General features: G+C 48.9%; 2 protein-coding genes across 21 annotated transcripts in view; one reads left to right on the top strand and one right to left on the bottom strand.

Annotated features, from left to right (window-relative positions):
• Positions 1-54: 54 nt before the first annotated feature.
• Positions 55-9925, bottom strand: Znf740 (zinc finger protein 740). Of its 7 annotated transcripts, none has more exons than XM_052749057.1 (7): positions 9213-9912; positions 8995-9071; positions 6492-6673; positions 6061-6150; positions 5512-5635; positions 5121-5239; positions 55-3029 (listed from the first exon to the last, which is right to left on the bottom strand). In XM_052749057.1, exons 3-7 carry the CDS (start codon positions 6573-6575, stop codon positions 2940-2942), a joined length of 507 nt encoding a protein of 168 aa, XP_052605017.1. In that variant the 5' UTR covers positions 6576-6673; positions 8995-9071; positions 9213-9912; the 3' UTR covers positions 55-2939. The 7 variants fall into 7 exon arrangements, with proteins under 7 accessions (XP_052605017.1, XP_052605016.1, XP_052605019.1 ...); XM_052749056.1 differs by having other exon boundaries at positions 6492-6641; XM_052749059.1 differs by having other exon boundaries at positions 6492-6641; positions 9412-9912.
• A 137-nt stretch (positions 9926-10062) lies between these two features.
• The window catches only part of Csad (cysteine sulfinic acid decarboxylase), a 52720-nt gene continuing 35218 nt past the window's right edge, over positions 10063-27564 (top strand). For 11 of the 14 annotated variants that reach the window (XR_008220720.1, XR_008220719.1, XR_008220718.1 and 8 more), the window contains exons 1-8: positions 10063-10176; positions 22195-22331; positions 22596-22722; positions 22808-22898; positions 23232-23338; positions 23742-23857; positions 24314-24393; positions 24690-24744. Coding sequence is in view for 9 of the 14 variants with exons in the window: in XM_052749049.1 (XP_052605009.1) it covers positions 22206-22331; positions 22596-22722; positions 22808-22898; positions 23232-23338; positions 23742-23857; positions 24314-24393; positions 24690-24744 (702 nt within the window). In the remaining 5 variants the exon portion in view is untranslated. Of the gene's footprint in view, positions 10177-10537; positions 10643-10670; positions 10775-22194; positions 22332-22595; positions 22723-22807; positions 22899-23231; positions 23339-23741; positions 23858-24313; positions 24394-24689; positions 24745-27564 lie in introns of those variants that run through there. The other 3 variants (XM_052749045.1, XM_052749051.1, XM_052749052.1) reach the window with 3 other exon arrangements.

Here is a 27564-nt window from a genome sequence, read left to right as displayed (position 1 = left end):
CTGCCCTTCGGCAATAAAGTGCCCCCCACAAATCAAGTCTTCTCAAAGAGGGGCTGGAATGTAGAAAAGCGCCATTCTTTTTATTTAAATATCCTAAATATATCACGAAGGAACATACACTGCACTTTAATGGTAAAAAGATACAAGTTTATAACATCTTATAAAAACTACCATTTAAAAGTGATCTTGTTCATTTGATAGTCCCCTCCCCCATAGCAAAATAAGTATATTTAAAAAAAAAATGGTGCATGGCAGGAGGGGAATTGAAGATAAAAGCCCAGGGCCACGGCAGGGGCAGAAGGAACCTGGGGCGAGGGTTACTGTGGTGCAACTCCACTCCTCTAACCCTCCGGGTCAAGCCATGGAGCACAATCAGTAGCTAAGTGATGACAGGCCGCTGCTGGGGATGGATGGGAAGGGCAGGCACCAGCAAGGGCAGGATGTGGGCTGGCACAGGAGCCCACCCAGGGACTGGTATCTCTCTCCCCACCCAACCCCACATTCACATTTTGATCTCCCATCTACACACACCTGAGCATCTGTCCAGTGCTAACAGGCCACCGCGGCAGAGGTGCAGCCATCTGCGGTTTCCCTGGGGTGGAGATGTGGTTCCTGGGCCCTTGGTGTCCTATTACTCTTCGCCCCAGAGCCTGCCTGTCCTCAACCACTGCCAGCCTGAGCTTCTCACACCCAGGCCTTGGCAGTGTGGTTCTGGTAGGGCCATCTGTACATACATCCCAAAGTTCTCTCCACTCAGGCAGGAAGCCGAGGTCTGCAGGGCCTGCTCTAACCCAGTACATACATTCATACATGAAGAAGCATGGGTCACTCTTCTATTTCTCCCCACAAAAAGATCATCTTCAAGTAGCAGGGAGGGATTCCACTTCCAGAAGCATTTCTGGGAGGATATCTTTCTCAGTGTATCCTTTCCCAGAGTTGAATGACAGAAAAAGCCCAGCCCAGCAGAACCCTCTAACACCAAAGGTCTGCTTTATGTGCACAGAGATGCCAGGGGCCACACGGTGCATCAAGCACTGAGTGCAGGTTCCAGAGCATGTCGAATGTAGGGACAGCATGAAGCTAGAACACACGGCAGTGAGCATCCTCAGATACCTCACCCAAGGCTCTCAGATGCTGTCAGAGTCAAGATGAAGGTTGCAACATCTTCCCTTCCTTTTCCCTGAAGTACTTCAACCCAAGAGGTATGATGTACTGTCCCTCAACACATTGGAAGAGGCCATAGCCAACAGTCTGTTGCTGCCTGGCCCTCATTTGCTAGGCAAGAACTTCTTGGAGGCTGCCATCTCAGATTCCTACCCACAGCTACAGCTGTGAGTGTGCTCAGGTCAGTCTCCATGATTATACCTGAAGTCGGTCCCCCAGGGTGGGGTAGTGCTCAATGAAATCCAAAACCTCCCTTAAGGATCCTTTCTTTAGCAGGAAGGGAGTTATTTCTCTTTAGAAAATACATGTTCATAAGCCCTGGCTTAGAAACACTCTAAGCAGTACACCGTTGAATCAATCTAAAAACAATGAAAACAAACAAAAAAACAAAAAAACCAACCCAAAAATCTTCCTGAAACAAAACCCCTCGGCTCCCTTGTTCTCTGGGAGGCAGGTACCCTTCAGGTCTGGGCGGGGAAGCTGCTCTATGCTTTCTGTCCTCCAAGTTGGTGGCCGAATAAATTTGGCTCAATAATTTTCATCCCTTCCAGGCAAACACACACAAGCACCCACAAATCAGACAGAGACACACACACCTCATCACTTTTCCAGGGGCAGACAAGATGGGGGTTTGGAACACAGTAAGGTCAACACTAAAACAGACATTAGGGTCCTTCCTCTGCAGCAGCCCTCCTCCTCCACCTTGTTGGTAGGGATGCCTACCAAGGAGGAAGCCAAGATCATGTTCTTTGGGACTGAAGACAGACCTCCACTCCACTACTTGAATACAGTTGCAGGGCCTGGGCAGGAAGGGGCTGTCACACAGTCACATCAGGGCCATCACGTCTGCACCTCTAACAGCTGTTGGCAAACCTTGCACTATCCTTGTTCTAAGACGGCACAAGGGGACAGCCCACTGTGATACCCATAACTCCTGCTCAACGGCTGCCTGGCTTTTAGAGTCAAGGACAGTGAGGTAGCCACAACCATAACCCAGACCAAGTGCCCTGAAAAAAGGGCTGTGTGGGCTACCCCACCCAAGCCTCCTCCAAAGGCACTTGGGCTGGCCCCATCAGGCACTGGTGTTTCACAAACCACGAGAACACCCATGGGCACAACACTGCTCTTCGTGAGGAGATAAAGAGGTATGCCCACTCTTCTTGTCCAACCCACATCTGTCCCTCCCAGTTTCTCCTTTTGCCCTCACAGTGTATAAGAAGTCCAAGTAAGCTCAGCTGCCAGCCCTGGTCCTATTTTCGTTCAAACAGGAAGTAATGTGTAGGGCTGTGGAACACCAAAGGCCTATGGTAACAAAAAGCGGCTGGACCAGTCATAGTCCTTTAGGACTGTGCGTCTCCAGATCACCTGTGTCCCCGTTTACCTGCTGAAATTGCTCTTGATAAACCAAACAAAAGCAGAGCAAACCCTCCTCAGTCCTTTTCACTCAGCTGCCAGTTCCAGTCCAAGGTTGTGGGAACGTTCCAGTCTTGGTCCTGTACCTTTGAGTCCCCACCTATGACCTCAGCTAAGGGTCCAGGGACCAGCTCCCCTGCCCAGGAATGCTGTGGAACTTTCCCGAGATCCGCATAGTCTCCGACTATTTACAGAACTGAGGTTCTGGAGCCGCTGTCCTCCGATGCTCTCCTCTGCTCACCTGGGGCCACTCCTCTAGGAAGGGGACAGGTTCAGAGGGAGCGGTGGTGGGGCCATCAGAGCAGAGGCTGTGCTCTTCGGTGGGCTCTTCTCAGCACTCCCACCACCTGGGGTCCCTGTGTCTATAGAGAAAACTGCCCATCAGATGTCTTGGACTGGCATCCTTGGCACATCCGTTTGTGTCTGAGTAGTCGGTCTGTCCGAGAAAAACACTGTGGAGAGAGAAAGGATTAAGTTCCAAGAGAAATTCAGTCGCCTGTTAGTAGGTTCCTTCCTCGAAGAGAAGGCATATGCTATGTTCTTGTTCCCTTACCATCCCCACAGCAGGAGCATACAGTGGTTAGGAGCACCTATGTTGGCTGGGGATGGTGGCACATGCCTTTAATCTCAAGACTCAGGAGGCAGAGAGGCAGGTGCATCTCTATGAGTTCGAGGCTAGCCTGGTCTACATAGTGAGTTATAGGACAGCCAGGGCTATATAGACAGAACCTGTCTCAAACAACAGAAAGGACCAAATGCTGGTTCTAGGGGCTTGGGATGCAGCTTAGCTGGTAGGGTGCTTGCCTAGTACACATGAAGCCCTAGATTTGATCCTTAGTACCCGATACACTGAGCACGGTGGTGCACACCTTTGATCCCACCCAGCACTCGGGAGCCAAAGGCAGGAAGATCAGACATTCAAACTCATCCTTGGTTACACAGAAAGTCAGAAAACGCCGGGCGGTGGTGGCACAAGGCTTTAATCCCAGCACTCAGGAGGCAGAGGCAGGTGGATCTCTGTGAGTTCAAGGCCAGCCTGGACTACAGAGCGAGATCCAGGACAGATAGGGTTACAGAGAAACCCTGTTTCGAAAAAACTAAAAGGAAGTTGGAATCCAGTGTAGACTGCCTAAGACCCATCTCAAAAAGGGGGAGGTGGGGCTGGTGAGACGGCTCAGCGGGCGAAGGCCCGGCGCCAAGCCTGATGACCTGAGTCTGATCTCTAGAACCAACATAACAGAAGGAGGTCCTCTGACCTCCACACCTGTGCTGTACTATATACACACAATAAACGTTAACAACAAGAAGCAGCCAGTGCTGGAGCAGAGGGCCTGGACTCGGAATGCTGGTTCTGTCATCTAGTCATGTGACAATGGGTAAGCTCCCTGACAGTCCTGACCCTGTCTGTTTACCTGAAGGAACAGGTTAAGAGCACCCAACACAGCGTAGCTGCTTCCCTCCTCAAACACTTGTTGTTTATTTTGCCGGAGTGGAGATCAACCCCAGGGGAGGACACACTTGCCAAGACTCACCACGGGGATGCACACCACCAGCTTCTCATCACATATTTATCTTAGGTGTGAACACTTTTGGGCCAAAGGACAGGGTGGAAACCTTGTATTTCTTCGAGACAGGCCTTGCTGCTTAACTGAGGCTGGCTTAGAACTTGTGGTCCTCCTGCTCTGCTTCTCCTGAGTGCTGGGATCACAGTGTGTGCTAGGCTCCTCATGGTGTTACCTTCCAGTGTTCTGGCTTGGTGACGAGAGCTCACACCATGCAGGCTGAACTTAAACTTTTTACGGGCAGCAGAGGGTGCCTCTCAGATGCTGGTTTAGAGCCACACACCATCACCACCAGCAGCAGCTCTCAGCCTAGCATTCTAAGACTCTAAGCAGAGCATCCAGGAATATCAGTTCCTGTCCTTTCTCATCTCCTGTTGTGTCTGGCTTGGCCCTCACACTTACATTCTCATCAGATCAGACACTGGACCTCAGGGCAGAGGTTACATCGCTTCCTTCACAGTGCAGGTGCTTTGGAGTTGGACTAAATATCAGCTCCATTCTTACCTGCTGCGTGGGGAGAATTAACCTCCCTGAACTTATTTCCCCGTTACGTGAAAGGAAGACAACACAGCTACCTATGAGATAATGGGATCAAAACATGCCCAGCACTCCTCAAATCCTGTCAAGCTGGAACTCAAGAAATGAAATTATCAGGCAGGTCTCTGTGAGTTTGAGGCTAGCCTGGTCTACATAGTGAGTTCCAGGACAGCTAGAACTACACAGTGAGACCCTGACTCAAGGAAAACAAAACAAACAAACAAAAAACCCTGAACCAAACCAAACAAAAATAAATGATATTATGATATTCTAACAAGCAGTCCGCATGATTAGCCCCGTAAGGTCAGCGATGTGCCTCTTTTTGAGGCGCTAACTGTATTATGGAAGCCCCTCTGTCAGCCAGGAAGGGACTGGCTCTGCTTCTGGGAGAAGGAAAACTTGATGTGTGCTGCTGTTCCAGGGCAGATGACAGGCAAACCTTACCTGATGACATCGTTCACACTGGTAAGGCTTTTCACCACTGTGTACACGCTTGTGGCGTTCAAGATGGTACTTCTGGATGAAACGCATATCACATACATCACACTCAAATGGTTTCTCACCTGGCCAGAGGCAAAAAGAAGTGAGTACCAAGAGTCGTTTATGGTAGGGACTGCATTCCAGCTGTCTTCCAGACACCTTAGTGATCATAAAAATGTCAAATTGCTGGTCTCAGTGACACCAGACACAGAGCCATGCAATCCCTCTGTGTCACTCAACTTATCCTCTGCCTCCACTTCTAATGCTCTCCTGGAAAACAAACCCAGCTGGAATACAAGCTACAGCCTATTCTCCCCCATTTGAATGCAAGCTTGAATACAGGCAAGAGACTTACCAGTGTGAATAAGGATGTGCCTCTTGAGGTGGTAACTGCTCCTAAAAGCTCCAAAGCAGTGTTCACAAATAAAATTTTTGGGAATCTTTACTTGAAAAGAGCCATTTTGTTCCACTACCACCACCTGGGGGCAACAATCAGGCATGTCATAGAGGTATCTCTCTGCCCTCTTCCTAGAGACTGTTCTACTCTGGGTCCAATTCCAGCTGCTGGACAAAGAACCTCTCTGATACTGTGAAAGGTGCTGTCTCCTGTCATATCCCTTAGGCTAAGAGTCATGAAGAGAAGAGAGACTGGGTGAACCAGCTGTCTTGCCACAGCTAACACTCAGTATGAATGAGTGGGGTTGGCCTGCCCCTGCCACAAGAGCACACGTCACTCTCCCCACCTGTACCAAGAACGGTCAGCAGGGGTGGACAGCAACTGTCAGAGTGGCCTTGGATGAAATCAGAGCACAAACTCACTACGGAAAAACGTGAGCCAGAGTGATAAGAAAGAGATGACCCATTACCAAACTGTATGAGTTCGGGGGCTGACCCCATTACCTGCCTTTTTAACAGTCTTTTTTGAATGAGAGGCCTCAGTCAAGCTGTCATCGTCTTTGCGGTTCCGGGATTTATCACTGTCTTTTCGGTGGCCCTTTGAAGACAAATCAAATCTAAACTTACAGTCCATCTCAGAACACAAGATGAGAAACCGAATGCTGTTTCTTGACAAACAGTTTATAAAGGAGAGTAAACCACCTGCTTCCTCTCCACAATCCACTTCCTCTTCGTCTTTCCTGGTCTAGGAGTTTGTAGGTACAAGCACCTTCCTCAACTCTCCAAACACCCACACTCATTCTTTCCCAGCTGGACCCCAGTCCCCACTTCCCTAACAGAAGCAACAAGACAAAGCAAGGAGGAGCCATAGCTTGGTGCCTCCTGGCAGAGCTCGGGCTACCCGACCCCCAGGCGCCACAAAGGACTCAAGTGCTGTACCTGACTCGAGCACCTCAGCACATCAGGGCTACCTGCCCGCTCGCCATTTTCGGCCTGCTTGCTGGCAATCTGGCTCAGCATCATCTTCTTGCTGGCTGCAGTGGGAACCAAACTCACACCCGCTAGGCCTTCACAAGCCAGAAGACTTGCCTAAGTTGAAAGGAGATGAGGTATCAGGTCACCTGGCAGGACAGGACAAAAACAGGCTGCTATCCTCCACACAGCTACTGTCTACACCCAGCAACAAACTGCTTCTCTCCAGGAACAACTCCCTCACCATCAAGCCTTGCTTCCTTCAAGCCCTTTCTAACTGTCTCACCAAGAACTGCTGCCCTCTTTGCATCCCACAGCAATGAAACACAGATCAAGTTAATAATCAAACAGCGTCAACACTTGTGGTTACTGTACCAAACAGTGTGTGTGGCCACATATTACCTAAGGCATTTCTGAGCTTTAACTACAGGTATGAGGTCTGTCTGTCTGACCCACTGAAATTGGAGATTCCTAGCAATGTCTTTCTTCCAAATTCTTTTATTTTTATTACCTTTACCTATTTATTTTGTGTGTGTGCTCATGCCAGCGTTACAGTGGAGATCAAAGGACCAGAGGTTCTCTCCCTCCACATGTGGCTTCTGGGGATTTAATTCAGGTTGACAGCAGGCTCCTTCATCTGCTGAACCATCTTGCTGACTCCTCTTCTATTTAAGATTCTATTTTTACTACTACTTTTTATTTTATGTGTGTGTATGCACACATGCATCATGTGCCACATGTGGGCAGGTGCCCAAGGAGACCAGAAAGGGGTGTCAGATCCCCTACAGCTGAAGTTAGTTGTGAGCTGGCTGATGTGGGTGCCGACCTGAATTTGGGTGAAGTGCTCTTAACCGCTAAGCAGTGTGGTCCCCAGTAGTGCTCAGATTCAAAGCCAATTTCAGATGGGCAGACCTTGCTGGTGCCAACTACATTTTCTTTTTTTCTTTTTTTTTTTCTTCCGAGACAGTATTTCTCTGTGCAGCTTTGGAGCCTGTCCTGGAACTCACGATATAGCCCAGGCTGGCCTCGAACTCACAGAGATCCACCTGCCTCTGCCTCCCGAGTGCTGGGATTAAAGGCATGCACCACCACTGTCTGGCACCAACCACATTTTCTATCAGGCTATTTCTCACTTTAGCTTTTAAATTTCCTAAGTGCTGTCAGTTACAGCAAACAGAAAACCTAAATCACCTCGATTCTGGAGTTGAATATACAGTTTCTTTTGACCACTTAGGCCATTTATTTACTTATTTATTTATTTTGGTTTTTCTAGACAGGGTTTCTCTGTATAGCCCTGGCCATCCTGAAACTCACTCTGTAGAGCAGGCTGGCCTTGAACTCAGAGACCTGCCTACCTCTGCCTCCAAGTGTTGGGATTAAAGGCGTGCGCCACCACACCTGCTCCCACTGCTCCCACTTTACTTAGGCCATTTATGTGTGTGCACTACATAAAGTTTAAAAAAGTTAATTAAACAGGGGTGCTTTAAGAAATAATTCAAAAAAGTTAGTCCAAAGTTAAAAATCTTAGCTCTGCTGTTTGGGTTGTGTAATTTTGGGCAAGTCTCTCTCTCTTTGAAGCCTTGCTTCCCTCACATGTGAAATGCCTGTCAGAATGCCTACCCTCCCAGGATGGAGGAGAATGAGACTGATGTGAAATGCTCAGCAGAACAGTAAACACCACGCTGTGGACTAAGCTGCACATAGACAAAGAAAGACGAAATCCAGAGGCTCTACTCTGCCGGGGAGGAGAAGCCGCGTGTGCTGCGGCACTTGGAAGAAAGCCAATCCCACTACAATCAGGCTGCCATCCTGGTGAACTGGTACAGGAGGTGTCCTCAAAGAAAGCTCAGAGAAGCACGCAGCAGCTATCCGCTCAGAAGACTACAGCAGGCCCTCTTGTCCTTCCAATCCATCTGCCACCTTCACAGTGACAACTATCTTCTCAAAGACATTTACTCCGCTGTTGAACATTCCGGAGGGAGTTCCCACTCCCTAGAGAGTAGCATCTAATTCCTTAGGAAGGAACAAAAAGCCCTTGGGCCACACTCCGCTGACTTCTCCAGAAAACAACTCCCCCATTCATCCTTATTTACCCTGTCTCCCTAATGATGCCCCATTTAATCCTCTGCTCCCTAACTACCTAACTACCGAACTACAGGTAGTACCCTGGACCTCATCACACTTTCCCACGCCTCTAAGTCTGTGCCCACGCAGTCCCTCTGTCTGAATGCCCTTCTGTTTGTTTATTTAGCAAAATCCTATGCGTCCTTCAGGCTTCATTTTCTTTCCTCCATCCAGGCAGAAGCACCACTTTGCAGTAACATCCCTTCCACCACCGCAAACTCCTTTAGTCAACAGACGCAGAGACTCTACTACCAGCCAGCCATTATGCAAGGCATTGTGAATATAAAAATAAATAACCGACTGTCTTTCCATCCCTCCCCTCCCCCCCACTAGCCTGGAAGCTTACTGGGGACAAGGACAATCTTATTCATCTTTGTATTCCAAGCACAATGCCTTGCATGTAACAGGAGCTCAATAAAATTCCTGTTGAAAAAAAAAAAACAAATGAAGCATTCACCAGACTATTCACTCCCTTATGCCCAAGTACTCCACGTACCAGAGGTACACTGAGTACAAGGTACTGTGCCAACGGCCCAGCAGTGCCTGTGATGTGGTATAGCCTACCTCCTTCATTTGACTGGAAGCTCCCTGAAGGCAGGGAGGCCTGTCTCCTTTCCTTCCTCTAGATCTCCCCCTGGTGCTTAATACAGAGCTCGGCTCACTGGGGATGGTCAATACTGTTGGCTAAGGCAGAATTCAAGAGTGACATTGCAAACAGGCTTCCCAGTGAACGGTCTTGAAGGAGGACGCTAGAGCTTTTTACCTGAGCCATGCTGACTTTTCACTTAATGAACCCCAAAGTTCAGAAGTTCTTTATCCAGCTTTCCTTAAGACACTGTTGTTTGGAGAACTGTCACCAAACCACAGTAATGGCTCCTTCCTGTCCTTTCTGTTCAGCTGCCATATTGAACAGCCTTTGTCTTCTCAAAGAATTTAGTGTCCTCCAAAGGGAAAACAGGTGTTGCAAAAATCCGAGGTCTCTGACTTCTGCCTATTGCCTGAAGAAACGAGAGTCTATCAGTCTTGGTTTCCCAGTTGAATTCTCTTGGTGAAGCTCTAGGTCCGCTCCAGAAACCTGAAACCAGAAAGGGAGACAGGCCCTTAAGTGCAACATCCTCAGGCCATACAGTAAGTGACGCTCTCTCAACTTATTCTGCTGGTGCTCTGAAGCTCAAAAGGAGGACATGAGTCAAGCGCTTTCTTTCTAGGTCAGTAGAAGAAACTGGCCTCCTGGGCCAGGAGGAGCAGCCAACAGGAGTAAAAGTAAGTTGGGTCTCCTACGGAGAATCTGCCAACACAGTAAGCGCTCAGATTTGCCATCTTAGGAACGGAAGAAGGGGGCGGAGGCCCTCTGGGGCTTTTGTGCCGAGTGGGCCGGCCTGCAAGGCTGGCACATCCACAGACGCGGGCAGAACCGCGGTGGAGGGAAGCTCGGGGGGCCACGGCCGAGCGCCGGGGTGGGTGGCTGGCGGACACCGACTCGGCAGCAGCGCCCGCACGTGAGCGTTAACTCGGCGTCCGCCCGAAGGTACGCAGATCGGCCGCGGAGGTGGAGGGCGGGCGAGCTCCTCTGCGAGCAAGCAGCGGCCGCAGCGCGCGGACCCGGGGCCGAGCCCCGGGCCGGGCGAGCCGCGCGCGACCTGCGTGCCCGCGCCCGCGCCCCCTCCCGGCGAGCCCCCTCACCCCCGGCGGCGGGGAGGGCGGGGCGGGCGGGGCGGGGGCGGCCGCGGCCCTCCCCTCGCGGCCGCCCCCTCCCTCCGCCGCCGCGCGCCCCTCCTCCGCCGCCGCGCTCCCCTCCCCCTTCGCGCGCGGCGCCCCACGGCCTGCGAGCTGCTGAGGCGCCGCCGTCCGCCCGCTCGACGCTGCCTCCCCGCGGCGCGCGCCTACCTGCCCGGCGCGGCCGCCCGCCGTCTCCTCCGCCGCGCGGCGCCTCCGCCGGGCCCCGAGCACCCCGTGCCAAGCCCGCGGCCGCCGCTGCCCGCGCCGGGACCGAGGCAAGTTTACAAACACCAACCCGGGGCCCGTTTCCCCGGAAGCACTTCTCCCTCCCCCTCGTCTCCTTTGCCGAGCGGCCACATCCACTTCCGGGCCCGGGAGCCTGGACAGGAGGGGGCCGCCGAAAAGGGGTGAGGCTGGGGACGCGCGGAGCGCTGCAGCTGGCGGGTGGGAGGGGTGGCGGCCGGGAGGACCGGAGGAGGGTGGTGCGAAGGGGCGCGCGTGCGCCGTGGCGCGGTGGCGCCTCGGCCGCCATCTTGACTGAGGGCAGGCACCCGGCTCGCTCCGCGAGTCTGCAAGGGGCTGAGTGTTCTTGGAGAGGGTTCGCTGGGGAGCGCTGCTTGGCTCCTGGAACACCTCCATCTCTCTCTCTCCTGGTGCTCCTAAGTCCGGAGCCCCAAATAGAAGCTAGAACAGTTCGTGCTTCTTATCTTTTCGTTTCACTTGGTCGGGTTTGTGTGTCCGGAGCTTGCTGTCCGGCGCAGACCTGCAGGCTGTGGGGAGAAGAGTTAAATCATTGCGCAGCCTTGCGGTACACACTATCAGTCCCGGAGACGTTCTCCAAGTACCCAAGACCGCCCTGCTCCGGTCCCGCAACCTTGTGCCCCGAGCCAGACTCGTTAGTTTCTCTCCTCCCTATTCTAGGTGATCTAACCTAGGCTTCAGTGCAGGAAAAGACCTTTTCCCCTTCGGTGGACTAGTCTTCTTGGAGACTTGAACATGCATGTTGCTCCCTGGGCCAGGCTGCATTTGAAAAGAGGAAACTAAAAGATGGAATACTCGAAGTGCACGCTTAGCAGAAGGAAACGTGAATTCCTCGGAAGTTCTAGTTTCTATTCTAGCTGCTGTCTTGTGAGCTTAGGAGACTGCAAGACACTATCGAAGAAAAAAAAAGTCTATAATGAAATAAGATAAGGTTTCCTAATCATAGCCCTGCACATTTTAGACCATTAAAGTAATTTCCATGTCCTCTTAGGATCACCCTAAAATTGACATACAACGGAGAGAAATGTCACCAGGAACGTTTTAAAAACAAATTGGGGCCCAGGGGAGATGGACCAGCTATTAAAAGTGCTTGCTGGGAAGCCGGGCGGTGGTGGCGCATGCCTTTAATCCCAGCACTTGGAAGGCAGAGCCAGGTGGATCTTTGCGTTTGAGGCCAGCCTGGTCTACAAAACCAGTTCCGGGATAGCCAGGACTGTTACACAGAGAAACCCTGTCTGGAAAAACCAAACCAAACAACAACAAAAGAGTGCTTGCTGGGACATCTTGAATCTTGTCAGCCAGGTAACAAACCTGGTCATGGGAATATGCCTGTAAACCCAGCTCTGAGGAGGGCGGAGACTGGAGGACTCTGGGACTTGCTGGTTTCCAGCCTAACAGGGAATTGGAGCCCCAGGTTGCAGGAGAGACCCTGCTTCTAAAGGACTGGGTAGAGTAATAGGCCGGACATGAAATACCTTCTTCTGACCTCCGGGTGTGCACAGGCACTTGAACCTGCACAGACACACACACAGACACAGACACACACACACACTAAACACGTTTTTTAAAATTAGTTTAAGCAAGGAAGTGTGACAAACACCTTTTAAGTCCAGCATCTGGAAGGCAGAGCAGGCAGATCTCTGTGAGTTCGAGGCCAGCCTGGTCTACAGCGCAAGATCCAGGACAGGCAGCTTATCCATTGCCAGTCTACAGGATACAAAATTATAAGAAAATGGTTAATTTTTCTTCTAGTCATGCTCTTGAAGATAATCATTCTTATCATTGTTTTATTATTATATATTTAAAATTTTTATCTTTATGTGTGTATGAGTGTTTTGCCTGCATGTATGTCTGTATATCACTTGAGTGCCTGGTGTCCTTAGAGGCCAGAAGAGGGCGTAGAATACCTAGAAACTGTTATTGGAGACTCCTATGAACCACCTGGAGTTACAGACAGTTGTGATTCGCCATGTGGATGTTGTGATTTGAACCTGGGTCCTCTGGAAGAGCAGCCAATGCTCTAAACTGCTGAGCCATCTCTCTAGCCCCTACTATTATATTCTTGGTGCTGGGGATAGATGGAATCCATGGCCTGGCATATTTCAACAGTCAGCTACCGAGTTCTCTTCTACTCTCCACCACTCCCCAAGTCTTATTGGTTTGGTGACCTCTGTACCGTGACACTTCTTCTGAATTCATACAAATATTTTTTCACCCAGTACGTGTTTTTTTCATCACTTATAATGTGCCAGAAAGTATATTTTACTTTCTGTTTTTGGGGTAGGACCTTAGGCTGTAGCTCAAGCTGGCTTCAAAGTCTCCCAAGTTCTTCCTGCCTCAGCCTTGAGTGTTGGGTTACAAACCCAGCAGTGTATGTTTGACATTTGAGTGCAAGTTCATATTTTCAGAATTGTTTCACAACAAAAGCTGTGTGAGATGATACATACCAGTTGTCCCAGCTGCCTGAGAGATTGAAGCAAGAGGATCCCTTGAACCCAGAAATTCAGAAGCCTGAACAACAAAGCAGCACAGTGAGACTGTCTCAAGACAAAAAACAAAAGCAAAATGAAACTAAACAAAAATCACCCAAGGCAAACCACCCCAGACAGTCGGAGTTCCTAGTGAAGGGGCCACGATCATCCATGTACTTGGGAGATAGGTAGAAGCAGGTGAGAGGCCCAGTATCGACTCAGGACCACCAAGACCAAGTTCTCAGCACAAAAGAGACTTATTTGCCCCAGAGGGACAAAGGGCAGGGAATAAGAGACAAAGACAGGAGACAGAGTATGGGAGAGAAGGGGAAGGGGACAAGGGAGGGGGAGGGATGGTGGGAGGGGCATTTGTCCTGGAGTGGGACAAAGGATTGCCTCTGGATCCAGAGGAGACAGACCCATAGGCAAATGGCAGTTTATAAAGGTAAAAGGGGAAACCCTGTGTTGGGATGAGGTGTTTAATTTTAATTTAGCGTGTTAATTAGGTGAGTCTTGATTGCTAGACTTCAGTACTTTGATAGCTGGACCTTGGTAGTCAGCCTCAGAAGGAGGAAGTGGACAAATAAGGGAATGGACCTTGGTGGCTTGCTTTCGGAATGTAATCTAACAGTTTTTAGGAAGGCAGAGGGAATGAGGGAGAAGGGCAAGGCCTGCCAGAGCCATGTTTGCCATGTTCAAACTGGCTAGAGTCCCTTCAGCAGGAGAATCAGAACCTCAAGGTCATCCTTGGGCTATATGGTACCCTGTCTTGGGGAAGAAACAAACAACAACAACAAAAAGATGATAATAATTCAACAGTGGACTTCCTTAGGTAGTTATCTTCTCACATTTACTTAAGAGTATTTGATTGTGACTAAATACTTTTAAGATTTAATTTTTAATCATATGTGTATTAGTTTTTAAATGTATGAAAGTTTTGCCTACATGTATGTATGTGCATCATATGTGTGCAGTACCCTAAGAGGCCAGAAGAGGGTGTTGGGACCCCTTGAACTGGAGTTATAGATGGTCCTGTGCTGGGAACCAAACCTGGGTCCTCTGCAAGACCAATAACTGCTCTTATCACAGTCATTTCTCCAGTCTACAACTCCTTGTTTTTTTTTGGGGGGGGTTGTTTGTTTGAGGCTGGGTTTCTTTTTCTTTCTTTTCTTTTTTTTTTTTGGTTTTTTGAGACAGGGTTTCTCTGTAGTGTAGCTTTGGAGCCTGTCCTGGAACTTGCTCTGTAGACCAGACTGGTCTGTAGATCCACCTGCCTCTGAATCTGAGTTTTAGGATTAAAAGTGTATGCCACCACCACCTGACTAACTCCTTGTTTTTCGTTTTATTTCCATTTTAATTGTGCCGAAGTTTGGAACCATTCTGTTGTATAGCATAGCTATGCCAATTTTTTAACTTTTTCCTTTAAAACATGTATATATATATATTTATTTTATTTGTACCTGTGTGTATGAGTACATATGTGTACAAGTGGAGGTCAGAGCATAAATTCTTTCAAAAACAAAAACAATGTGTTTTTGTAGCCCTGGCTGTCCTGGAACTTATGTAGACCAGGCTAGCCTTGAACTTTCAGAGTTCTGCCTGCCTCTGCCTCCCAAGTGCTGGGATTAAAGACAAAGTCCACGATGCCCTGCTAGCAGACAAATTTTTTGTTTTGTTTTTCGAGACAGGGTTTCTTTGTGTAGCCCTGGCTGCCCTGAAACTTGCTCTGTAGACCAGGCTGGCCTTGAACTCACAGAGATCCACCTGCCCTTGCCTCCCAAATTCTGTCTGGGATTAAAGGCATGTGCCACCACCTCCCAGCCAGAGGTCAGCTTTTGAGAGTCAGTTCTCCGCTTCTACCATTTGGGTCCAGGGATGGAAAAACTCAGTTCACCAGGCTTGAGAGTGAAGGCCCTTACCTGCCGCACCATCTCAAAGGCCCCAGTAGCTAGCTGTCCAGATCTCTTTGCCCTTAGGCAAGACTCCTCTGATATAGTGTGCCTCTGTCAGACTATCAGGCTCACTCCATCACTTTTTTGTTTTTTTTTTTTGAGTCAGGGCTTCTCTGTGTAACAGCTTCACTCCATCACTTAAGCAAACAGTGCTGTGATGGTTCTTGATGAGTGTGTGTCCTCACCACCATTTCCTGAAGGACGATGGCATCTGTGCTTTCACCTGGAAGCCTGGACTGGCCGCTTGTCCAGACTGTACAGTCCTGCCATCTGGAGTGAGTGCCCACTCCATTACATGATTTTGCCTTCAGTCTGCATGATGGGTTCTTTTGCTGGCTGCTAGCTGGAACCCACAGGATAAACACAGTCCCTGGGGCAGTGCCAGCCAAGAGGCAGAAGTAGACAGTCAGTGTTTGCTGAACAAGCTGAACCCATTCTCTTGAGAGCCAGCATGGGTTGCGTAATAGAAACCAGCTCCCTGGCTCCCTTTGCCATCCTTTAGACCTTTGATGGTAGTGAATAAAGAAGTTGGGAAATAAAATGATGTACAAGGGACATTCCTTGAGCCTGGCAGTTAATATACTTTGGAATTTTTTGGTTTTGTTTTGTGGGGCTGGGGATTGAACTGAGGGCCTTGCCTATCACAAAACTATTTCCCCAGCCCCTCCTTAACCACTTTTATTATTATCATCATCATTATTATTTATTTATTTAGGTGACATTGTCTCACTGTGCAGCCCACTCTGGCCTTGAACTCACAGAGATCTGTAAAGGTGTGCACTACCACACTCAAACCCTTCTCAATCTTTTCTAGTTTTTTATTTTTATTTTTTATTTTTATGGTTTTTCAAATCAGGGTTTCTCTGTGTAGCTTTGGAGCCTGTCCTGGAACTTGCTTGGTAGACCAGGCTGGCCTCGAACTCACAGAGATCCACCTGGCTCTGCCTCCCAAGTGCTGGGATTAAAGGCATGTGCCACCACCGCCCGGCCAATTTTTAAATTTTTATATATAAAAATTTGGAGGCACTGTTGTGATGATTGCGTTTGTCAACCTGACATAACCTAGAATACCTGAATCTCCTCTGAGGAATTGTGTAAATCATATTGGTCTGTGGACATGTCTGTGAGGTATTACCTTGATTGTTAATTGATACTGGAATGGTGGGTGGTACCATTCCACGGTTTGGGGACCCTGGCCTTTGTAAGAGATGGATGAGGGCTCTCTGAGTGCTGAGCATGCAGATTGAAGGGTGCATTATTTCTGTCTGCTCTCTTTAAAAAAAAAAAAAAACCTTAATTTTATGTGTATGGTTGTTTCGCCTGCATGTATATATATATATATATATATATATATATATATTATGTGCAGCACATGTGTGCAGTGCCTGAGGCCAAAGAGGGTACTGGATCTCCTGCAACTGTAATCGCTGTCAACGTGGGTGCTAGGAATAATTGAACCCTAGTCCCTGTGTTCTATCCCCAGCACTGCAAAAATGGAGCAAAACAAAGCTGAACACAAGAATATGCATCTAAAGTCCCAGTGCTCACAAGGCTGAGACAGTATGATTGCTTCAACTCATGAGTGCTGGGCCAGACAGGGCCACACAGCACAATCCTGTTTTCTAAAACAGACAGACAAACAGAAGGCCATCTGTAGTTGTGCTCGCACGGGGCAGAGGGCTCTGACATGTGCCAATGCTTCATAAAAGCTGACTGATGCAGGGCTGGAGAGACGGTCCAGTGGTTAAGAGCACTGGCTGCTCTTCCAGAGGACCTGGGTTCAATTTCCAGCACCCACACGACAGCTCACAACTGTCTGTAACTCCAGTTCCAGGGGATCTGACACCTTCACACCAACGCACATAAAAATAATAAGTAAAAACTTAAAAAAAAAACTGACTGCTCTACTTATATAAAACTGTACTGAGCTGTCTATTTTATTTATTTATTTTGTGTGTGTGTGTATGTGTATGTGTGTGTGTGTGTGTGTATGTGTTGTGCTGGGAGTCAAATCAGGGCCTCACAGTAGTACATTACTGCAGTAAAATACTACACACCTCAATTTCAAAAATTTTTATTCCTCAATTTCAGAAGTTGTATGTCACTCTGTCTTGCTGAAGCTAAGGGCCTGGACATTTACTAAGACATTTTAAAAAATGTAATTCCTAATTAAGTTTGTTTGCTTAGAGACAACTTCTTCTGCAAATCGATCTTTCCTTCCACTGTTTGGATTCCTGGGATCAAATGCAGATCATCAGGCTTGGTAACAAGCACCTGTAGCCATCTCACTGGTCCCAATGGCATTTTTTGATGTGTGTGTGTGTGTGTATGTGTGTGTGTATGTGTATGTGTGTGTATGCATGTGTGCATGCACATGCATGTGTGTATAGAGGTCGAAGGACAACTTCTCTACAAGAGTCAGTTCTTTACACCTATCATGTGGGGTCCACGGATCAAATTCAGGAGGTCAGGCTTGGTGGCAAGCACTGTTAACTTACTGAGCCATCTTGTTGGTCCACATTTTCGTACATTGGTACAAGTTTTATGAATGTTGGCCTTACCAAACATGCAGCTGGTTATGGTAAAAAAAAAAAAAGACAGACGGTGACAAGTCTCTGCAAAGGTGGACAGACTGATGTCCTCATAGGTTATTGGTGGGAACTGTAAAAGGGCAACTATTTTGGAAAACAATTTGGCAGTTCCTCAAAAGGTTAAACATAGAGTTAGCATGTGACTCAGCATGTGAGTCTGAGGACAGAGGCCAGGTATGTCCTCAGGGGAATTGAAAACACATGCCCACACAAAAACTTGTACACAAACGTTCATAGCAGCATTATTCATCATAGCCAAATGGCAAAAGTGATCGAAATATTTAGGAACTTACAAATGGCCAAGTGAAGTACATAATGTACCTGCAAAGAGTATGAGCCAGTCACGAAAAGGAGTGAAATACTGCCTCATGCTACGGTCTTTAAAACAATGTGCCAAGTAAAAGAAGCCAGTTACGAAACCCCACATAGTCTATGCTGCTTTTTAAGAGACCTGCACAGGCCAGGTGATGGTGGCACACGCCCCTTGGGGAGGCAGAGTCAGGTGGATCTCTGTGAGTTTGAGGCCAGTCTGGTCTACAGAGTGAGATCCAGGACAGGCACCAAAGCTACACAGAGAGAAACCCTGTCTGGGGGGTGGGGGGAGGAAGGGACGTGCATAGCATGGCAAGTCTGTAGAGACAGCAGGTGGATTTGTGGTTGCCAGAGGTTTGGGTGGGAGGAACCATGACTGCCAGTGAGTTTATCCCTGGGATGAGGAAAAGGTTCTAGAGTTAGGTAGTGGTGGTGCTTGCTCAAGTCTGTGGCCATACTAAAACCCCTGGATAAAGGGATGTGCTCTGTGGTATGTAAAATGTATCTCCATAAAGCTGTTATGTTAAAGAACAGTGAGGAAGTTCTGTGCATACTAATAAGAGATCACCTATATCTTGTTTGTTTTTGTAGTACTGGGGATGGAGCCCAGGGTCTTATATGTGGTAGGCAAGCTCTGATCTCTACCCTAGCCCCATTTGCCTGTTTAATTAGTCTTTTGACCTTTGTACTCCATGTTAGTCACTGTTGGGGTAGGGGAGCTGGCAGAGTGGTGTTGAAGAACTGACCCCCCATCTCACATCCCGGCTAGTGCTCCCACTTCTCCAGACCCAGTACACATAAAATGTCTGAGTGTCTCAGTGAATGCCAGTGTGAAGCCCAGTGAATGCTGACAGTGGATTACGCCTGAGCAGTCACACTCAGGAAAGTGGCTGTGTTCAGACCCGCTTGCACTCTCCTGGGGTTCCTCAAACCTCAAACCTCTCCCTCAACCATCCTCTGAGCATTACAAAGATTCAGCTCCCTGGAGCTCTAGCTGGGCCTTCCCCAAGGGCAGATCTCTGTCTCGGGAAGGCTTCACTTGGATGGACACTTGCAGGAAGTCTCTCCTTCACTTTCATTCCGGTGTCTTCCTCTTGCCTTCACATTTGTCCTGGGGTTATAACTTTTCCAGTCACCCAAGTACAGAACTCCACGGTCATCTTTGAGTCTTCCATTTCCTTCAACAGAGACTTGTCAGAAGCAGTGTAACCCAGAGAATGTCCAAACCTGGTGTAGTCTGCTCCTTGCCTGTCAATTCTCCTTGCGTCCTGCTGCCAAAACTGGCCTCTTGAGCATGTTTTATATTCATTCATTCATTCATTCATTCATTCATTCTCATTCTCTCTCTCTCTTGTTTTTTTGAGAAGTTTCTCTGTGTAACAGCTCTGGCTGTCCTGGAACTCCATTTGTAGACAAGACTGGCACCTCTGCCTCCCGAGTGCTGGGATTAAAGGCATAGGCCACCACCGCCACCACCCAGCTTGCTCTTTCTTTCTCTCTCTTTCTTTTCCTTTCTTTTTTAAAAAATTAATTTATTTATTATGTATACAGTGTTCTGCTTGCATGTATGCCTGTAGGCCAGAGGGCACCAGACCTCATTATGGATGGTTGTGAGCCATCATGTGGTTGCTGGGAATTGAACTCAGGATGTTTAGCAGAGTAGCCAGTGCTCTTAACCTCTGAGCCATCTCTCCAGCCCTCTTTTCCTTTCTTTTCTCTCTTTGCTTGCTTCCTTCCTTTCTTTCTTTTCTTTCTTCCTTTTTTTAAGACAGGGCTTTCTATGTAGTTTTGGCTAGCCTCAAACTCATAGTGATCCTCCTGCCTCAACTTTCTAAGCACTAGGATTGTAGTAGTGGGCCTACACACACATCAGCTGAAAACATCAATTTTCATATATATAATTATATATATATACGTATATATATACACATATATATATATATATATATATAACTTTTTTGAGACAGGGTTTCTCTGTGTATCTCTGATTGTCCTGGAACTAGCTCTGTAGACTAGGCTGGCCTTGAACTCACAGAGATCCATCTGCCCCTGTCTCCAGAGTGTTGGCATTAAAGGTGTTCACCACCACCACCTCGCTCATCTTTCCCATTCTAACTCTTGTTTTGTTTTTGTCTTTGCTAGTTAAGGTCTTTGTATGTGGTGCTAACTGGCCTGGAACTTGCCATGATCCTCCTGCCTCTGCTTCCAGTTGTGGTTGCAGACTTGAACTAGCACAACTAGCTGTCAGCATCAATTTAATTATAAGACTTGCTACAGAGTCCTGTAGTGACTTCATTTTCTGCAGGGTGAGATTAGATTCCTGGGTCTGGTTGATGTTTAAGGCTTGCCGTAACACACTCACCTTTGCTCCTGTGTCCCAGCTGGCCAGTTCCTGCCTGAATCAACCAGCCTTGCTCATCCCCATATTAGCTCATGGTCTTCCTTCTGTTCCAGTGCTTCTCACCTCTTGTTTACCTGCTCTGTTTCTCCTGCCCAGACTCAAGTCTCAGCTGCACTTTTATCACAGATCTTCCCAGACTTCAGCCTCCTGGGACTTCTTTTCTGAATTCTGAGGACACTTAGGGTCAGGATCCATCAGGCCCTACGCTATTATTGCATGAGTGTCTGTGTCCTCCGTCAGGGCAGGGGCTGTCTCATTCCTAGTATGGATGGCAAGAGAGCATGCTTGTGTGACACAGTACTTCCTCAACGTGGTCTCCTGTGAGAGGACTTCAGAAGCCAGGACAGAAGAGCAGGCTTGACAGCATAGGCCTGTTCATCACAGTTCTTGGAGGCTGAAGCAGGAGGAGTTTGGTTTTAAGGAAAGCCTGGGCTATGTCTAAGTCTCCATCTAAAGAGAAGGGGGATGGGGGAGGCTAAGGTATGGATGTAGCTCAGTTGGTACAGTGCTTGCCTAGCATGTACAAAACCCTGGGTCTGCCGGGCGGTGGTGGCGCACGCCTTTAATCCCAGCACTCAGGAGGCAGAGCCAGGCGGATCTCTGTGAGTTTGAGGCCAGCCTGGTCTCCAAAGCGAGTTCCAGGAAAGGCGCAAAGCTACACAGAGAAACCCTGTCTCGAAAAACCAAAAAAAAGAAAAAAAAAAAAAACAAAAAACCCTGGGTCTGAGTCCCAGGATGATATTAACTGGGTATGATGTGGCTCATTCCTATAATCCTAGCCCTTGAGAAGTAGATGCAGGAAGATGAGTTCAAAATCATTGTTGGCCACACATCAAGTTGGAGATCAGCCTGGGATACATGCAACCCTAAAAAAGAAGAAGAAAAAGAAAATTAGCCGGGCGGTGGTGGCGCACACCTTTAATTCCAGCACTCAGGAGGCAGAGGCAGGTGGATCTCTGTGAGTTTGAGGCCAGCCTGGGCTACCAAGTGAGTTCCAGGACAGCCAGGGCTACATAGAGAAACCTTCTGTCAGAGAGAGAGAAAGAGAGAGAAGGAGGAGGAGAAGGAGGAGGAGGAGGAGGAGGAGGAGGAGGAGGAGGAGGAGGAGGAGGAAGAAGAAAAGAAGAAGAAGAAGAAGAAGAAGAAGAAGAAGAAGAAGAAGAAGAAGAAGAAGAAGAAGAAGAAGAAGAAGAGGAGAAACTAGAATAGTTTTGCAGTCTCAGAAGTCGAATGGTTTGACTCTCACACTCAGTCCCTTCCTGGGCTGTTTGCCTCGCCTTCCTCCAGCCTTCCCCCATGCCCTGGACTAGAGTCACAATGCGAATCCCTTCTCCACTCCCGATCCCCTCCCTGAGGTAGATGTGCCACCTGCCTTTGCCTTGCTCTTCATGCCCCCCCCCCCCTTCTTCTGTCAGCTAATGATTATTCAGGGCACTTAGCCAGCTGTCCCTGTCCCAAATCTGTAAAAGTTCTCATCCGGGCAAGGGTCATGAGAGTTATGCCACGGCCATGTGACTTCTGGCTTTACTCTACTCTCCGCTGTCTTGGTCCTATTATTCATGGTGTACCTTGTCACCAGCTCATCTGAACATAGACCTGGGCAGAAAGGTAAGTGCTATGTCTCTGCCCTAGGTAGACGGTGGCCGCCGATCCCACCTACTTAGCATTGGTTGCCTTTCCCTCCCTTCCTGCTGCCACCGGCTTTCTCCTTGGATGCTACCACCTACCCTCGTCTGTACTTAGCCAGGACCTTGGACCCTTTACCAAGTAGAAAGTCTTGCGTGTTGGGTCCAGTGGGGCACGCAGGCCGAATGAGGAACCGTTCCACTCTGCTTGCAGATTTCATCCTGATGGCTGCCTCAAGACCACTCACTGCCCTGGATGGGGATCCCATGGCTGTGGAGGCCTTGCTCCGGGATGTGTTTGGGATCGTCCTAGATGAGGCCGTTCGCAAAGGGACCAGTGCCTCCGAGAAGGTGGGACTTTTTCCTTCCTCCTCCTCCTCCTCCCGTCGTCTTGTAAACTTGACTCCAGCGAGTTCACCCATGTCCCTTGTGTGCCTCAAGATCTGCGCCCTGGATCTCGCTTACGTCCTTCATTTCCCCTTGCTTGGGTACACTTGTGAAAGAAAGCGTTCTTGACCTATTTTCATTGGGAGTTGGTGATGCCTTGCATCTGTTACATTATGGCTGGATCTCAGCCATGGTCTAAAATCCCTGCGTCTTGGCCACTCCTCCTAGGTCTGTGAATGGAAGGAGCCTGAAGAGCTGAAGCAGCTGCTGGATTTGGAGCTGCAGAGCCAGGGCGAGTCTCGGGAGCGGATCCTGGAGCGCTGCCGGGCCGTGATTCACTACAGTGTCAAGACCGGTGTGCCCGGGATCCTGGCGGGAGGGGTTTCTGGCCCCAGTCCCCAGCTCCACCCTGAGACCCCTGCCTGCTCCCCCTTCTCCAGGTCACCCCCGGTTCTTCAACCAGCTCTTCTCAGGGTTAGATCCCCATGCTCTGGCTGGCCGCATCATCACAGAAACCCTCAACACCAGCCAGTGAGCCATCTAGTGTCCTCTTTCTACAAAGGACTTGGGTTTGCTAGGGGAGAGTCATCTGGGTAGAAGAGAAGAGTGGTTTCTGCCCCATGCCACTGTTTCTGCAAATGCCGCTTGACAGAATGTTCTCCCTCCTGTCTGTCCTTTGGGCTTCTGTCGTCCAACCTCCTCATGCCTCTTGACCCCATGTTTTCTCATGTGAGCTCTCTGGTTCTTTGACACCCACCAATTTCTCTCTTGGGATTCCTCACCTCCTCCCACTCCCCTAGTTTAAAGCCTTAGCTGGGCAGTACTTCCACCTCAGTCTTCCTTCTCACTGACGTTCTCTGACAGGTACACATATGAGATTGCCCCAGTGTTTGTTCTCATGGAAGAGGAGGTGCTGAAGAAACTCCGTGCCCTGGTGGGCTGGAACTCTGGGGATGGGGTCTTCTGTCCTGGTATGTGAGAAGGGGGCTGTACTTGGGTCTTTGTAAAGGGTCTACCTCCTCTACTTTCTCCTATTCTGTGCAACTAGTATGGAGGGCGATGGCTGTTTCCTCTCTGGTTCCACTGGGCTGGACCTTGGAGAGGCTTCCCAGTCCCCTTTATCCTGGCATTGGCCAGAAATGCTCTGGAGGCCATCATGGGAAAAGTGACCCTAGTTGCCAGCCCAGGGTGTGTAGGGGGTGTCTTCTGATCCTGGGGCTCTTCAGGTTCCTGTGCTATTTGTGAATCCTGGGAATTCATGGCTCGGGAGCTAATGTGATGCCTGCTTCTTTGATGAATTCTGGGTAGAAAGGTCAGGGGAAGGAAACTGAAGTCTTGACTCACCACCTTGCTACCGCCCACTCTCTGTGACAGGCGGCTCCATCTCGAACATGTATGCCATGAACCTGGCCCGCTATCAGCGCTACCCAGACTGCAAGCAGAGAGGCCTCCGGGCACTGCCACCCTTGGCCCTCTTCACATCAAAGGAGGTAGGGAAGAGTCACGTGCCTAACCCTGACTCCTGAGTCTAATCTTCAGCTCAATCAGAGACCCTACAAGTCTTCTTCCTGCCCTCCAATGGGTGTGCTTTCTTCCAAGGAGGCTGAATATGTGTGTATACTCATTTTTGCTTTCTTGGAAGTAGGATAAGACAAGTACATTAGACACAGGTTCCACTTCTGAGGATAGTTCACGGTCCAGCAATATGGACATCACCTGGGAGGTTATTAGAAATGCAGTCTCAGGCCCCACCAGCTCTGAGTCTTTATTTAACTCAGATCCAACACAATCCCTTCACATGAACACTTGAAAGCCCTGGCCACAAGGTCCCATCAGTTGCAGCTCACACAGCTTTTACCAGTCTCTGCCCTCCCCATCCTTCGCCCCTGGGCCGCAGCTCCAGTCACCTCAGGTCATGCTAACTTGCCCTCTGCATTCTTCCACAGTGCCACTACTCCATCAGTAAGGGAGCTGCTTTTCTGGGACTTGGCACTGACAGTGTCCGAGTGGTCAAGGCTGATGAGAGGTGAAGGTCCTTCTGCCGACATGGCCCTGACCCAGCCTGGCACCGTGTGTCACCTACTTATGAAAATGCTCTGGCCTCAGGCCCTCATTCCTGGTGCACCTCTCCTGCCTACTCTTCTTTCAGAATTTTGCCGCTCCCGCTTCCCGGTGCCCACTCCCATCCCCAGCCTGTGCTCTGAGGTGTTAGTGTGTGCCATGGCCCCTCTGTTGCTTCTTTGGCTTACCCGGCTGTGTCTGGTGACCTCTCCTGCTCTGGAGGACCTGCACTTTGTCCACTCACCCGGTTTTCTTTTTCAGAGGGAAAATGATCCCTGAAGATCTGGAGAGGCAGATTAGTCTGGCCGAGGCTGAGGTGAGTGAGGTCACTGGGTTGCGGGGCGGGCCCTTCTCCCCTCATGAAAGGTGGGTTGGGTTCTTCCTGCTGGCGATACCGCTCATCCACTCCTTTATTTCCACACCTGTTAGTGTCGGGGACTCTGCAGAGACTTGCAGGTGGGTTAGGTTCTGAATTTCCAAGGGGATCCCAAGCAGCCCTGTGGGGACATGGTAGGTGCCCGAAGCATACATAGTGTGGAAGGTTTCTGTGGACCGAGAGTCAGGACAGGGAGACACTGAGAAGGATGTGAAGGCTTTGATGAGCGTTGCTGCCATGGGGGAGAAGGTGGGCCGTTATTTCTCGCTTCCAGGTGGGGTGTGATTGGTACCGTGTACAGGTTTTAAATATATCTGCCTGCAGATTCAGAGATCCTCTGTTCAGAGAATTGTTGTTAATTATCACAAGCTCATAGACTTCTGTGCGTGAGGACATTTACTGGAACAAAGTATGAAATGAGAACAATTTAATGCCCATTGGTAGATGTCGTTGTGTGTCCCGTCATGGGTGTGTGAGTTCACGCGGGTCGGTGGAATGAAGACTCAGAGGAGAGGCATCTTAAGGATGAATCTAGCCTTTCATGGCTGCAGGGGGGTTCAGCCTCGAAGGACTGAAGCACTTTCCCTTTGCCCAGGACATTTTTATTTTCTATTACAGTTTAGCCACTTAATTTCCATACCTTCAAAGCAACCTAAAAGGAGCTCCCAGAGACCAAATGCCAAGTGCAAATTACTTGATTTATCAGGTACCTGGGTTTTCCAGGTTTCCTGGACCACGTTTTGCACAGGCCTTTGATCCTTGGAGGACTCTCTGATCCTTGACTCTCAGACAAGATTCACATAGGGCAGTAAGAGAAACCAACAAAAGGTGTGGTTAAACAAAGGAAGGAGGAGGGCTAGGTGCTGCTCTCTGGAGCCAGGCCAGGAGCTCAGCATGAATGCACTACAGGTAGATAAGAAGATAAATTACGTCAGTTTCTTCCTCTGTGAAATGGATGTACTACAGAAGTCACTACATAAGGCTGTTGTAAGGATTAAATTAATTAGTGTGCATAATGCTTAGACTCGCTCCTGGACATGGATACACTAGACGGACATTAGCTGCTGTCTTTGAACTCAGTATGCGGCTCATGTTGGCCTCAAGCTTGATCTCACTTGGTGCTGTCATTACAGGCGTGGGGGGGGGCACCACACAACTGTTGCCATCTTCATCATCATTGCCATGTACCACAATTCTCCACCCCCCAGGTCTGGGCAGCCAGTGACCAGCACAGTGCCTCTGAGCTTCTCTATCCTGGAATTAGGAATAATTCTGGCTTTTTTTTTTTTTTTTGGTTTTTCAAGTCAGGGTGTCTCTGTATGCCAGTCCTGGCTGTCCTGGAACTTGCTTTGGCAACCAGGCTGACCTTGAGCTCACTGAGATCTGCTTACCTCTGCTCCTGCCTCCCACACACTGGGATCAAAGGCGTGCGCCACCATCACCCGACTTTAATTCTGGCCTTTTGCAAAGAATTTCTTTTTCTTAGTATAATGTCCTCAAGTTCATCTGTGTTCATTCCTTTTTACGGCTGAATAATTTTCGTGATATAGTTTTGTACATTTTATATATCCATTTCCCAGCTGATGGACCTTTGGGTGGTTTCCACTTTCCAGCAACCGTGAATAATGCTGCTGTGAGCATCGGTGCCCAGGCTTTGGTGTGAACATGCCTGCCTCTGCCTCCCAAACGCTGGGATTAAAGGCCTGAGCCACCACCCCCCGGAGCTTGCTTTTCTTTTTCTTTCTTTTTTCTGTTTTTGGTTGTATATCTAGGAGTGGAATTGCTTATTTAATCGTAGAGGGAGTGCTAACCTGTTTTCTCTTTTCCTTCTGGAGAAGAAACATTTTTCTCCTCTTTAAAAAAAAAAAAAGTTTCATGGCTCAGTGACTAAGAGCACTGGCTGCTCTTCCAGAGGACTCGGGTTCAATTCCTAGCACCCACATAGCAGCTCACAACTGTCTGAAACTCCAGTTCCAGGGGATCTGGACTCTACAGACACTGCATGTACATGTCTACACAGACATACACGCAGACAAAATACACATAAAATAAAAATTAATTGACAAAAAAAGGTTATTTTTTGAGACTTTCATACGTGCATACAATGTATTTTGATCATATTAACCCCCAGGTCTCCCCATGACTCCTTCCGTGTGCTGTGCCGTTCCCCATTTCCTCCCAACTTTATGTCTTTCATTATATTTTAAATTAATCTTTGTCTTAATGTATAATCATGTGCATGCCTGGTGCCTGCCCAGGCCAAAAGAGAGCATGAGATGCCCTGGAGCCGGAGTTACAGATGGTTGAGAGCAGCCGTGGGGTGCTGGGCACCAACCTACCGCAAGAGCCGCGAGTGCTCTTAACTGCTGGCCATCTCTCCAGTCCACCTCTCTTTTTGAAAAGAGCTATTTTTAAAGTTTATTTATTTGTATTTTATGGGGATGGGTGTTTTGCCTGCATGTATATCTGCGTAGTGTGTACATGCAGTGCATACAGAGTCCAGTCCCTTGGAACTGTAGTTACAGTCGTGAGCTGCCATGTGGGTGCTGGGAATTGAACCTGGGACCTCTGAAAGAGCAGCCAGTGCTCTTAGCCATCTCTCCAGCCACAGTGTTTTTATAGTTAAATGATATGTTTGTGTGTGGGTGTGTGCAAACGAGTGTAGGCACGTGTAGAGTCCAAAGGCATCAAGATACCCCTGGAGTCGAAGTTACAGGCAGTTGTGAGCTACCTGACGTGGGTGCTGGGAATTGAACTCAG

Source organism: Peromyscus californicus, unplaced genomic scaffold, assembly GCF_007827085.1.
Source record: "Peromyscus californicus insignis strain IS unplaced genomic scaffold, ASM782708v3 Scaffold_20__1_contigs__length_68692818, whole genome shotgun sequence".
Classification (NCBI taxonomy): domain Eukaryota; kingdom Metazoa; phylum Chordata; class Mammalia; order Rodentia; family Cricetidae; genus Peromyscus; species Peromyscus californicus.
Note: the sequence above shows the minus strand (reverse complement) of the source record. Positions and strands in the feature narration are given on the sequence as shown.